The 14,283-nt window shown below is 39.2% G+C and overlaps 1 protein-coding gene across 9 annotated transcripts in view; it reads left to right on the forward strand.

Moving 5' to 3' along the window:
- LOC114036074 (cytidine monophosphate-N-acetylneuraminic acid hydroxylase) overlaps positions 1-14,283 on the forward strand; it is a 109,830-nt gene that overhangs the window by 31,084 nt on the left and 64,463 nt on the right. For all 9 annotated transcript variants that reach the window (XM_027852471.1, XM_027852470.1, XM_027852473.1 and 6 more), the window contains one exon: positions 13,250-13,359. In XM_027852471.1, the coding sequence (XP_027708272.1) occupies positions 13,250-13,359 (110 nt within the window). The remainder of the gene's footprint in view (positions 1-13,249; positions 13,360-14,283) is intronic.

The raw sequence follows: 14,283 nt of genomic DNA on the forward strand, positions 1-14,283 counted from the left end.
CAGCCCCAGTAACAACGACAATAGCATGGAGGGAATACATATGGAAAGAATATGGCTGGGGTAAAACATGGCCCAGATAGATACACTATACTATTGGGCAGCTAGGTGGCGCAGTGGATAGAGCCCTGGGTTTGGAGTCTTCCTGAGTTCAAATCTGCCCTCAAACACTTACCAGCTGTGGGACCCTGGGCAAGTCACTTAACTCTGTTTGCCTCAGTTTCTTCATCTGTAAAATGAGCTACAGAAGGAAATGGCAAACATTACAACTCTCATCTATACTTTTGCACAAGTGAGCACTGAAGCCTGGAAGTCACTTCCTCCTCACTAGCTGCCTAGAATCCCTTTTGTTGTTGTTCAGTCATTTTTCAGTCATGTTTGACTCTTTGTGACCCCATTTGAGGTTTTCTTGGCAAAGATACTGGAATTTGCCATTTCCTTCTCCAGTTCCTTTTACAGATGAGGAAAATGAGGTCACATAGCTAGTAAGTGTCTGAGGTGTGTGAAGCTAGAATCCCTAGCCTCCTTTATCTCCATTTCTTAGAATCTCTAGCAATCTTCATCTCCAGTACCATCTTCTATAGTAAGTTTATTCTAATCTCCCCCAAGTTGTTAGCGCCCAATTGAATTTTGTATATTTACTCATTTGTGTACATATTGCTTTCTCCAATAGAATATAAGCTCTTTGAGGGCAGACTATTTCACTTTTGTCTCTAAACTCCCAGACTTCATGAAATGTCTGGCCTTCTTTTTCCTTTCCTTTTTTTTTTTTTTTTTTTGGTTAAGATCTGTGATTTCATTGTTATAGGGAACTTCTGGTGAAGAAACTTCCTCTGTCAATGGAGATCAGTAGGGGTTATGTAGTTCTTGAGAGTTGTTTAGAACACTAAGAGGTTAAGCAATTTGCCCCAGGGTCACATGGGTGTCAGAGGCAGAACAGGAACCCAGTTCTTTGTGACTCCAAGGCCAGTTCTCTATCCAATATAACACACTGCTTCTCACTTGCATGTAGTAGATGCTCAATTAAATATGACTTGAATGCATTGTCCAATCTTTAGGAAAGTCACTTTATATCACTAAGCCTCAGTTTCCTCCATTACAAAATGGTGATAGTAATATTCATAATTCCTACATCATTGGCTTATTATAAGAAACAGGTTTTTAAAAATTCCAACAGCTATATAAATATGAATTATTATTACTAGTTCGGAGGGGGAACATTACTAGCACTAATGTTTTGTAGAATTCCTATTCATGTCACATGGACTTTAAGAGAAAAAAATTAAGGAAGCAGTCATGTTATAAATTCTTGAAATCATAAATTGTTTTGCTTAGTTGTTTTCAGTTGTATGCTACTATTCATGATGCCTTTTGGGGTTTTCTTGACCGAGATACTGGAGTGGTTTGCCATTTTCTTCTCTAGCTCATTTTATAGATGAGGAAACTGAGGTAAACAGGGTTAAGTGACTTGCCTAGAGTCACACAGTTGGTAAGTGTCTGAGGTCAGATTTGAACTCAAGATGAGTCTTCCTGACTCCAGGCCTGGCACTCTATCCATGGTGTCACCTAGCTGATTATAAATTACTAGCTACTGTTTAGGATTATCAGTTCCTTTCTTGTTCTCCATCATTCTCTCCCTACCTTTGGTCAATCAAGGCTGCTTTGGTTTGCCTTTTTAAAAATACTTCTTTGGATTCAGTTTTTTTTAATTAATTTTTTTCAAGCAAATGAAAATTTGTGTGTGTACAAGAGCACGAGTGCCTGCATTGTTGGTGCTAGGATCTGAGTTTTCTTCCCATTACTGCCCATCCTTTCCTTTCTCCTTTCTCAGCAGACATACTATACCAACCAGATTATCCTTTATAGGAACATTTTTAAACAAATAGGTAAACTAAAGGGGTCTAGCCTTACATATAGTTTAGTACTTTTGCATAGTCCATTGTAAAAATGATTATGATTCTCACCTTCCTCTTGTACTGTTTCTAGAAACTCTTGCTTCTCCAGGTGGAGAGATCAGAAGGTGAGAAAGATTTGTATCATCTAATAAAAATCACATTAGCCTGATTAGAAAAAGGAAACACTTTTAGTAAATCTTTCATTTTAATTGAAATTTAGCCAAAATTCTATTTAGACAAAGGGAAGAAGTTTTTAGTTCAATTTTACTTTAAATTTAGCTGAAATTCCCCCCTGAGGGGCCACATGGCTTAGGACTGGTGAGAGGTTGTCAATTAATCTGAATGAAAACTAAAAATTAAAGGTACAGGCTACATCTGGAGGTCTCCTTCCTCCTTAGCTATAAAATAATAAATCTAATCTGTTATAAAAATGAGTAGGAGTCTCATGTAATTTATGGTAAAATTTCTAAGACATACCAGTTCAAAAATTATTCCTAAATTGATTCCTACTTCATTTTAATTTGCAAAACTCCCAAGCACACAATTAAAATTTCCAACATTTCCCTTTTGTCTTCTCACCAATATTATGTTTTCTTGCTGTAAAAACCAGTTTTTCTGGGGAGAGGTTGTTTTTCTTTCCCTTACCAGTGGTTAACAAGCATATGCACAATTACATTGATAAAGGCTCTTAATGCAAAGAAACATACAAACAGACCAACTGGTTAACAGACAAACAGCAAACATTCAAAGGTGTGTAATAGTGACTTCAGGAAAAGGCTAGTTTAATTTTAAACATAGATGACATTGTTGAGGTGTTGATGCTAGGGATGCTGGGACCCTGAAGTCATGACACCTAGGTCCTGCCAGAATGAATTTGATGCAAGTCTTCTTCCAGCCAAAGACAAGGTTTTATTAGGGATGGGCCATATAAGCCAGACTCTTCAGGAATCTGAGCATTAGTGATGCCCATAAGGACAAGCGGGTATGCGGAAATCTCAGTGTTTAATTGGGGGCCAGGATGGATCTTATATACTGCCAAGTAATTTGGGGTGTTCAGAAGAGGGGCTGGGAGGAGAATCTGGGGTGACTGGGGGAGTTTAGGGAGAATGGGAGTGTCTTGGGAGGTTGAATGGGGTCGTCAGGAACAGACAATGGAGGGTTAGGCTCCATCAGGGTTACAAACTGGAAGATAGGGAAGGAAAAGGTTGAATGGGGTCTAGACAAGATTAAAGATGGGAGATATACTAGGCTTTATTAAAGTAACAAAGATACCCTAATAGGGCCCAGGTTGATAGGAATAAGAATAAGAGATAAGGAAAGGACAGTTGAATGGATAATAACCTCAAGCAACTTGAGCTTGCGGCTTCTTAGATAGTTCAAAGAAAGTTTAAGGGTTTTCTGGAGACTAGATGAATGGGACCCAAATTCTTTTTGGAGAGAGGTCTCAGCTTGGGCCCATACCCCATCAACATGACAAAAATAACACAGAGATGTTTGAGTTTAAACCTTTACCAAGCTAGGCTCTCTGCTGAAGCTAGTATTTGAGAAAGCACACATCAACAAACATAAGGCTGATAACAGACTGGATTCTACCCTCAATTTGAATTACTAGCTATCTCTTGTCCCACATACACAAATACAAACACTACACTTAACACGCTACAAAGACAGACAAAAGGGCTGCTGCAGCTTTTTAAAAAAATTTAGAAAGTCCTTTCTTTTGAGATTCCAATTGGCCCAATCCTTCCTGGAGAAGAAATGTTTTTGATCCAGCCTCCTTCTTTGTAATTTTGCCAACATTGTCAATGTTCCAAAAACTTGCAATTATCTAAACCCATACTGCAAAGCCATTTGACTGACCACAGTACCTTCTGGGGGACCAGGTAAAGTGACCTCCAAATTGATTGCCCATGGGTCTTTTTTGCCAGTTCTCAACTAAAGATGCAACTCAGACTCAACCAAAAGAGATGCGAGTCCAGATACAACAGTGATTATGTACTTACTTGGTCCAGGGGGGAGGGAGCTTGGGGACTAGGCATAAGGTTATGCTGGTACCAGGGCATACAGAAGCTCACTCCCGGGACAACAGAACACATAATCTTTGATGAATCCTACCATTGCCACTATTTAATGTCTAGTACTGAAATAAATCAAAGCCATGAGTTGAAGAATAAAGCATCTTTAATTGACGTAACAGAGTAGCAAACCTGCCACCCTGGGGGATGTCCCAGTAGATTTCCCAACCAAAGAGACACATGAAGAAGTTTTTATAGTTTTAGGAGGAGATGGGGAGGAGGCAGTATGAGGTAGCAAAGCCTAGTCATGAGACCTCCGTGGCCCTTGGCAATCCAGGCAAGGAAAGTCATTTTATTCTGGTTGTTTTGCCCTTCATGCCATGAATCCCAATGGAAAGGGGGGTAAGAATGTCAAGGGGGCAACTAGGCTCAAACTGGTTTTGTTTAACAGAAAAGATTCTGAGATGAGAGATTGAAGATTCCAGGGTGGAGGCTTAAGGTGTGGCTCAGCTCAACCTTCTCTTATTATCTTAAGGGTAGGAATATCAGGACATTACAGGAATTTTGACGTTGTCTGGATGACTAAGAGGTTGAGGCCACATTACAATCCCTATTAACAATTTTCTGTTATTACATTAACAATTTTGTCAATCTTTAACAACCCAAGTTGGAAGTAAAAGTGTAGTAAGTAAACATCTATATACAAAGGAATCCAGTCTACTGTTTCCTCTTCTTGCTAGTGACTCGTCTCAGTGCCTCAAGCAACAAATTAGCTGCCTGAGGCTTTTGGAAACAGGATTTAGAGCTGGAAGGAACCTTAAAGGTTATTTTATGATTTGCCTTCTTAATTTATTTGGGAAAACCGTGAATGTCCCTGGGGAAGGTAGTTGGCTGGATAGTATCTGATATTTTTTTCCTACTCCCTTCAGGAGTTGAATCTTCCTTCATCTCTTATGGGTTAATTTAGGCTATGAATTTTTCTTTGATTGGTTCCTCCCAGCCCACTTCCTCTCTAAGGTTTAGAGTAACCTAACAATTTTACCACACTTAGCTTAAATTTAGCCCAGGGGAATTTGATGGACCTCTAGTCCATATGGCCCCTTTCATTGCTATTTTAAATGGTTTGTTTTAGATGAAAGGTCACTAGTATAGTCACAATATGCAGTAAAACATTCAGACCACAGTTTTGCTTTCTGCCTTAATTTAAATTGTGTGTATTTCCAGCTGGGCAACTAGATGGTGCAGTTAATAGAGTGCTGTTCCTGGAGTCAGGGAAACTCATCTTCTGAATTCAAACCCATATTCAGACATTTACTAGCTCTGTAACCCTGGGCAAGTCTCTTAACCCTGTTTGCCTCAGTTTCCTCATCTGTAAAATGAACTGGAGAAAGAAATGGCAAAACCCCAAATAGGGTCAAAAAGAGTTGGACATGACTGAAAAACAACTCAACAACAACTAATATTTTCAACTAACCCTTGACTTGTAGATGTTTGATGCAAAATCAGTATGATGAGTTTTAAAGGTTTAGGGATGCTGGCACCCAAAATCATGGCACATGGGTCCTACCTGAGAGAATTAAACCCAAGTCTTCTTTCATCCAGAGACAAGGTTTATTAACGGTCTACCATTTTAGCCAGACTCTTAAGGAATCTGAGCATCTGTGATCTATTGGCCAGATTGTAAGAATCTGAGCACCTTAATGGAGACAAGATGGACCTTATATACAGAAAGACTGTGGGAGAGATCTAGAAGTGGCCAGGTAGTTTGCCTGTGTTGCAGTCTGAGAGGTTGAGACCCCTCAAAGACTGGAGTACTAGACGGGGTCATCTGGAATGAATTCACAGACTCAAGCATTCTTTAATTCAAGGTGGCAAAGATTTATTGTTACGTTTTTCAGCGGGCAAGGATTCTTAAGGAACCTGCAAGAGACTGAGGATAGAGCTAGGGTTTATATGGAAAAGGGCATGGGAAAGGAATGCCAGGGACACTGATGAGGTAATCTAAAGTTCCAGGTGTCTTTGGGAGCTATGGATGAGAAAGTACAGGGAGTATACAGGCCAGGGAGGGAGATGACAGAGGTATGGATCTTGGGAGTCTGGCAGGAGGAAGAGTCCTTGGACTGGCCAAGGACAAAACTCCTTGGGCTGGGCAAGGCACCCCTCTCCCTCTGTCTTGATGAGAGAATGCTCTGCAACAAGGGAAAGCTTTCTCACATGACAGGAACTTACTAAGAAATTGGGAGGCTTCCAGAGACACAATCTGAGGGCTGGGGCCTGAGTAGCCCAGCACTCTCTCACCCAGCTTTGTGTAGCTGCACCAGGGAGAGAGATAAGGGTCTTGGCTGGGGCCCACACATGAGTAATTGCTAGGCACAGTGTCCTTGGGCTGGGAAGTGGTTGTCAGAGATACGGTTTCTGAGACTAAGCAGAAATTGGGGTCCAAGTACAAGCACAAGCACCCAAACACAAGTACCCAAGCACCCCATCACCTGGACTGTGAGGTAATAAAAACACCAGGGACCTAGACCTTGAGGCTAAGGGAGAATGGAGCCTAGATAGAATTAAGGGCGGGAAGTGGTCATAGGGAGGTAAGACAATAGAGGGCTAGGAATAGAGAATTGGGAAATTAGGTGTAGGAAAGGCCAGTTGATGGGATTATACCTTCAGAGGCTTCCTTGATCAAGTAAGAGGATTCAAGGACAGTTCAAGAGTTTTCTAGGGCCTGTAGACAAATGAGACCCAAATTCTTTTTGGAGGAAGGGGCAAAGGTCTTGGCTTGGGCCCATACCCCATCAAGGATACAGGAAATTCTTTGATAAAAGTGGGCAGAATATATTACAGGGACTTAACAAGGGTGGGAAAAAGGAGATGACATTTTAGAAATACTCTCCTAACCTCCCACCCCACCTCCAACCCTTGAAGATGAGTGTGTGTGTGTGTGTGTGTGTGTGTGTGTGTGTGTGTTGGGTTTTTTTTTGTTGTTACATTCAGCTTGCATATACTAGGTGCTTAATAAATGCTAATGAACTGACTGCCTTGCCTATAAAGCAAATATTTAAACCATCTCCTTAAGTATGATTCATTCCTTTTAAAGAAACAATGAAATATAAGGCTAGTTGAGATGTTTTCAACTGTTTAATGACTTTTGGGCAGCTATAGTTAACATGCTATGCAATGTGTATTAAGTTAGCCTTTTCCTTCAGTGGCATTGTCAATAGTCAGTAATTCTGCCTGATACATTAAGGGCCTTGTAATTTGGCCTGAAAATTGAAAGCAATTTCATGTCAGTACACAGTACAAATTACTTATATATGGGGATGAGATTAATTTTTGTCTTCAGTGGTATAGTTGTTCTATTACCTGAACGTCAGTTTGTTAATTGCAAAAAAGACCCCAAGCATTTGAGGATGCAGTTAATTTGAAAACTTCACAACAGGTTGCCTGGTCTAGGAAGGCACATATGGTAATTGCATTTATTCACAGTTACCTGTAGCTCTAACTCTGTCTTATGTCTTGATCTTATGTGTTTATATATATATTTTATGCACTGATATGTATGTATACATGTTATCTCTGAAGAGAAAGTATGTGATAATTTTTTGTTGACTCATTTGACACATTAAAAACCCCCAAGAGACAGTTTCTGGGTAATTAGTAATCAATTTGTTAATTAGGCCAGCCTGTAATCAATAAATTGATGATCAGTGGTTTCTCTTGGTAACCAAAGACCCCAAGGGAAGCTCTGAATCACCTTAGATTCCTTCTGAAAGTGAACACCCTTGACAAGTGAAACTCAACCCTGATTGAGGGCCATTTAATGAGGAGGTAGGCCAAAAGTCTTTAGCTCCTTCTGCTGAGAACGTGGCTTGATCATGAGACTCAGAGGCCTCAAGGCATGTGGACAGGGAAGCCATTTCCATCAGGACCTCTCTAACTAGTTTTCTCCTTCATGAGCTGAGTTGCCTCAAACTCTAATGGACAGAGGATTCTTCCTACAAGGCAAAGGCTTGTCTTTTAGACTGGATTCTATCTATACTCTAAACAAAAATTAGATTTCCTAGTTGGGTGGGGTTCCATCTAACCCGGTCTGTGAGCATTTGCCTTGGAGGGTAGGAGCAATCTCTTCACAAAGTCATACTCTTCAAACACTGATTGACCTTTTCAGGAGTTAGACCTTAACAGAAATAAAAGCGAAAGGGTGGAACACAAATTAATAATTAGTTATTAATATAATAGTATAATATTAATTTCTCTCACTTATTAATGGGATTAAAGCCCATGGAATTTTGAGCTAGAAGGGACCTTGGAGATCATCTATTCCAGTCCAACCTTATCATTTTACAGAGGAAGAAATTGATACCTATGGTGGTATGGCCTAGGGTAAATTCCAGTAAATAAATTAAATTAAAATAAATTAAAAATAAATAATAATAATAAAAAATTAATTAAAAAACAGGATGTAGTCAGTCAGCAAGTAATAAGAATTAGAATCTTTGTTCAGGCCTTGCCCTGGTCATTGAGGCAAACTCAGGCAAAGAAAGATAAAACTATTTAAGTTTGTCCTTCATTCTCAAAGAGGACCATGACATCAGGAAGGTGATGCCATGACTTGCAAGTGAATTGGATTTAAGTGAAAGAGGACTGTACAAAGTCACCAACCTCACTCTCTCCTCTAGAGTCATCTGGGTCCAGTGACAAGATATAGATCAGGATGACTAGAGATGGCCCTGGATGCAGTGGGAGACCTTAGCCTTTTTAAGCTAAAGTGTTTCCCAGGTCTCAGTTTGACTGAGGCAACACCCATTCAGTGATTAAGATTAGGTAGGGGGGCAGCTAGGTGGTGCAGTGGTTAGAGCACTGGCCTTGAAGTCAGGAGGACCTGAGTTCAAATCTGGCCTCAGACCAAACACTTGTCACTTACTAGCTGTGTGACCCTGGGCAAGTCACTTAACCCCAATTGTCTTAAAAAAAAAAAAGAAAAGATTAGGTAGGAAATGAGGCAAGAAATGGGACAGGAAGGTAATATTTTATTAGTACAACAAGGCAGCAAGTAACTGGAGTGCGGCTGGTGCAGCTTTTATTGTTATTGTTTTGTGAGTTTGTCATATCTGACTCTTCCTGAGGCTTGAACCTTAGGGAGTATTTGAATAATCATTACATAAAGATGAAGGTGGGGGGTATTCCCTATCCAGAAGCCCATTTTACAATAGGGCATTTTATCCCAAAAGACATATAAGTAGAAAAATTAGGAGAAGAATTAAGTTGTCTTTTAAGTTATTAAGACGTTGACCCAGAAAATGTGCAGATATTGCAAAATGCTACATTGTTCTCAGTTTTCTATCCAAAGATGCAAGCTAGTATAATGGAAATAACACTGGATTTGCATTCAGAAGATGGGTTCGAATCCTATCTCTGCACTCATTAGTTGTATGACTTTGGGAAAGTTACCCTCTCTGGGTCTGAATTTTTCACCTATATAATAAAGGAGTTGGGCTAAATGATCTCTCAGGTTTTTTCTAATGCATAATTCTAATTCAACCAATATTTATTGAGTGTCTACCATTGTACTGCTTAAAAAGGCCTGAGTGACTGGGTGGTATCATACATGGAAAGAGACATTTATAGGGAAAAATATTACTTTGGGAGAGGAAGGGAGAGCTGATGAGTCCATTTTGGATAGGCTGAGCTTGAAGTACTGGAGGAACTCCAGGATGTAGTTAGCCAGCAATAAGAATATGGGACTGAAACACCAGGGATATTTGAGAGAGTGGGGGTGGAGTTATAGATTTGGTAGTAAAGATTATGAATGATTGAGATAACAGAGACTATAGACAGAGCCAAGAACAGGGCCAAGAACAAAACCTTTTGGATTTCATCTTAAGTCTTTTCCTTCTTCTCTCCCTTCTTTCCTTCCTTCCTTCTTTCCTATAGCTGCTGCAAATGAGGAATGTGACAGTAGAACATGATATCTCAATCTAAAGCTTCAAAATAGAGGGCTGTAGGGTGGAGGTGAAATAGAGAGGAGTGCTCTCTGTAGAGATCTAGCTAAGATTGCACCTAATCAACAAGCAGATGATAAGAGACTGGCTGAGGACTCCTGATCTAATACTTCAATATATACTCCAAAATTTTCCTCTACGGTCCACATCATCAGATGCTTCTGGTCTCAAGTTACTCCACCTATAAATTAAATATAAAAATCTGTGGATGGATAATGTTTTAAAATGAACAGAGGAGGGTGGAGCCAAGATGGTGGAATCAGCTGAAATCTCTCAACATTTCCTTTCAAACAACTTTAAAATAACTTCTCAAATCAAATTTTGGAGCAGCAGAGCCAACAAAGGGTCAGAGTGAGACATTTTTCCAGCCTAAGATAACTTAGGAGGTCCAAAAAAAGAGGTCTATGGGGGCAGTGAGTTGGCATAGTGGATAGAGCACCAGCCCTCAAGTCAGGAGGACCTGAGTTCAAATCTGGCCTCAGACCAAACACTTGCCACTTACTAGCTGTGTGACCCTGGGCAAGTCACTTAACACCAATTGCCTAAAAATTAAAAAATAAATAAATAAAAAGAGGTCCATGACACCATGTTTGGAATGGTTCCAGGGGGTAGTAGCATCAGTGGTAGACCTTGGAGGTGACTACAATGGCAGCAGGAGCAACAGCTTCTTTGGGAGCTCTCAGCTAGATGACTGGTCAGTCACTGGGTGCAGTTGCTGCTGATTGGCAACTCAATTGCCGATAGGCAGTTCAGGGTAACAGTTCAAGGGTGTAGAGGAGTGCTTGGGATCAGTCACAAGGAGCAAGGTCCCTACTCACAGTTATAAGGCTGAGGGGAGCACTAGCTCTTATGGCTGCAGGAGAGCAGGGGATCTGGTCACAGTTCCAGGGCCAAGAGAAGCACTAGTGCTTGCTGCTACAGAGGAGCGGGAGCTTTTCCTAGGTAAATACCAGAGCACAGACCAGGAAAGCAGGGACCACACCTCTCTCCAGATCACATCACCTTTGAAGCACCGAAAATTTTTAGACCTCCAGAATTAGCTCTGAAAACAGCAGCATGAGAAACCCTAAAGTTTGGGACAGTACTTCCCCACCCCGAGGTGAGCAGAGCTAAACTTTAACATAGAGTTCAAAGTCAAGAAATAGGCTGGAGAAATGAGCAAACAACAACAACAAAAAAAGAACCTGACCATAAAAAGCTAAGACAGTGGCAGGGAAGACCAAGACATAAACTCAGAAGAAGACACCATTGTGAGAACAGCTGCAAACAAAGCCTCAGAGAAAAATGTTAATTGGATCCAACTCCAATAAGAATTCCTGGTAGAGTTAAAGAAAGAGATGAGGGTGGTAGAGGAAAAACTGGGGAAAGAAATGAGAATGATACAAAAAGATTATGAAAAGATAATTAACAGCTTGGTAAAAGAGGCACAAAAAAAATACTGAAGACAATAACTTCTTAAAAAACAGAATTGGTCTAATGGTAAAAGAAGCACAAAAAATTTACTGAAGAAAAGAATTCCTTAAGAAGATGAATAGGCCAAATAGAAAGGGAGGTACTGTTACATTTGAAAATTAAAGTAAACTGAGAGACAATAATTAAGCACAATCAATTTATTAGTTAGGCTAGCAGTAAACAACAAATTGGTTCAATGTCCTCTCTTAATGACCAAAGACTCTGAGTTAGGGTTCACCAGCATTATATAGTTTTGGGGAATACAGAGTTGGGTAGGTGAGGAAGACAATATGATTAGTTACAAAGTAGACAGCATTTTGGGGGGTTGGGACAATATGATTGGTTATTTTAAAGAAAATAGGGCTAGTGACTACCCCTCTCTGACAATTAAAGAATGTTAATTGTTTTATGGGATCCATCAATTTTTGCAGGTCTTGTTAACAAACCTGAGTTGGTACTAGAAGGGTTTGTTAGAGAGAGAAGAATTTTACAAGGATAAACAAATATGGACAATATGCCTTTTGGGGATAATAAGTTAACCTGTAACTAACTGAGAGGAAAAGCTAACTCACAGAGAAATGTAGACTGAATGATTATACAAAATGGGGCAGTGATATAGAATACGGTTAATTACAGGATAGAATAAATTGTTAAATGATGTAGAATAATTTTAGTTTCCTCAGCACAGAAGAAAATAACTCCTTAAAAAGTAGAATTGGCCAAAATGGAAAAAAAAAGTACAAAAGCTCACTGAAGAAGACAATTCTTTAAAAAATTAAAATTGAGCTTGTCAAAGCTAATGACTCTATGAGACAGCAAGAAACAATGAGACAAAATCGAAAGAATGAAAAGAGAGAAGAAAATATCTTATTAGAAAAACAACTGACCTGGAAAATAGATCAAAGAGAGATCATTTAAGAGTTGTTGGATTATGCCCAAAGGGATATAAAATCGTGCATACCATTTGATCCAGCAATACAACTGCTAAGTCTGTAGTCCAAAGAGATCATAAAAATGGGAAAAGGTCCCACATGTACAAAAATATTTATAGCAGCTCTTTTTGTGGTGGCAAAGAATTGGAAATTGAGGGGATGCCCATCAATTGGGGAATGGCTGAACAAGTTGTGGTATATGATTGTAATAATGCACTGTTGTAATGTGGGAAATGATGAGAGGGGTGGTTTCAGAAAAATATGGCAGGATCTATATGAACTGATGCAAAGTGAAGCAAGAAGAACCAGGAGATCATTGTGCACAGTAACAGGAATGTTGTAATGATAACCATCTATGAAGGTCTTGGTTACTCTGATCAATACAATGATCCAAGACAATTCCAAAGGACACATGATGAAAACATGTTATCCATCTCCAGAGAGAGAACTAATGAACTCTGAGTGCAAATTGAAGTATCATTTTCTTACTTTCTTAATTTTTCTTGTGTGCGTGCGTGTGTGTGTGTGTGTGTGTGTGTGTGTGATATGGCTAATATGGAAATATATTTTTACATGATTCCATATGTATAATTAATTGATAACATATTACTTGCCTTCTTAGCAGATGGGAGAGAGTTTGGAGGGATGGAGAGAATTTGAAATTCAAAATTTAAAAAGAAAATATTTTAAATAAATAAATAATAATTTAAAAAAAAATAAAAGAAGTGAACAGATGAATTGAGTGCTATGCTAATGGAATACTTTAAAAGTATTTAGTAGCATTAAGGGGGAAAGGCCAAAGTAGCATAATTATACTCACTAATTAAATTTGCAAATTTCCTTAAAAATAAAAATGAAACTTTTCAAACTTCCTTCTTGGTGATATATCTCTTCTGTTTCCAAAGAGATTTTTGCCCCCATTAATTCTAGTGCCTTTTTTATTGCTGTTTTGATTCTAGTGATTGAAATGGATGAAAATAATGGACTTTTGCTAATAGAACTGAATCCTCCTAACCCTTGGGATGCAGACCCTCATCCTCCTAAGGACTTAGCTTTTGGAGAGGTGCAGGTAATGATGATGATAATGATAATGATGATGATGATAACAATTTGTATAGTATTTTAAAGATTGCAAAGTGCTTTATATGTATTATCTCATGTGAATCTCACAGTCCCTATGTAAAGTATTAGGTTCAGAGAGCTTTAAGTGACTCACTCAAGGTCGCACAACTAGTTAAGTGTCAGAGGCAAAATTTGAACCTAGTTCTTCCTAACTTCATATTTATCACTCTGCTTTATCACTCTGACCCTATGTCCAGGCTTATTAAATTCAAGAACATTCAACAAGCATAGATTAGACAAGTACTACATGCCAAGCACTGTGCAGGTTATGTGTGTGTGTGTGTGTGTGTGTGTGTGTGTATGTGTGTATGTGTATGTGTGTGTGTGAGATATTCAGGGGCAGAACAGCAAACTTGGATAAAACCCAGGCCCTTGTCCATATACATGAATAATTGTCACGTAGGAGAAAGGAATCAGGTACACAAATAAAACTTCTGGGCTCTACATCGATTTTCATTCCTTCATCAAGTTTAGTAAACAACATTCCTAGCCACTAACTTGATCCTATTCCCAAATAAAAACCAGTTTCTGGGAATTCCTATGTTTATCTAGATGATTGCATTAGATTCAACAAATGCCAAACTTTCTGTGGTTCTCAGAGACCACACAATCTTCCCCACCCCAACCCCTGCCCCAAAGCTATTTCTTTTTGTGTGGCTTGAGTTATAAATCTAAAGAATGTGGTTAGTGTCAGTTTACCCACCAGAATAGCTCTGAGCTCGCATTTAAGTCCAAAAGTCCTGTTTCCACCCTAAATCTGTTGATCCCTGGTCATATGACAGGCTAACTACATCAGCAGACACAGATGTGCCAATTTTTATACAATATTTTTAATTCTTTGGCATATAACTAGGAAGAAGAATAAAATAAT

This window comes from Vombatus ursinus, unplaced genomic scaffold (genome assembly GCF_900497805.2).
Source record: "Vombatus ursinus unplaced genomic scaffold, bare-nosed wombat genome assembly UNPS02009573.1, whole genome shotgun sequence".
NCBI classification, from domain to species: domain Eukaryota; kingdom Metazoa; phylum Chordata; class Mammalia; order Diprotodontia; family Vombatidae; genus Vombatus; species Vombatus ursinus.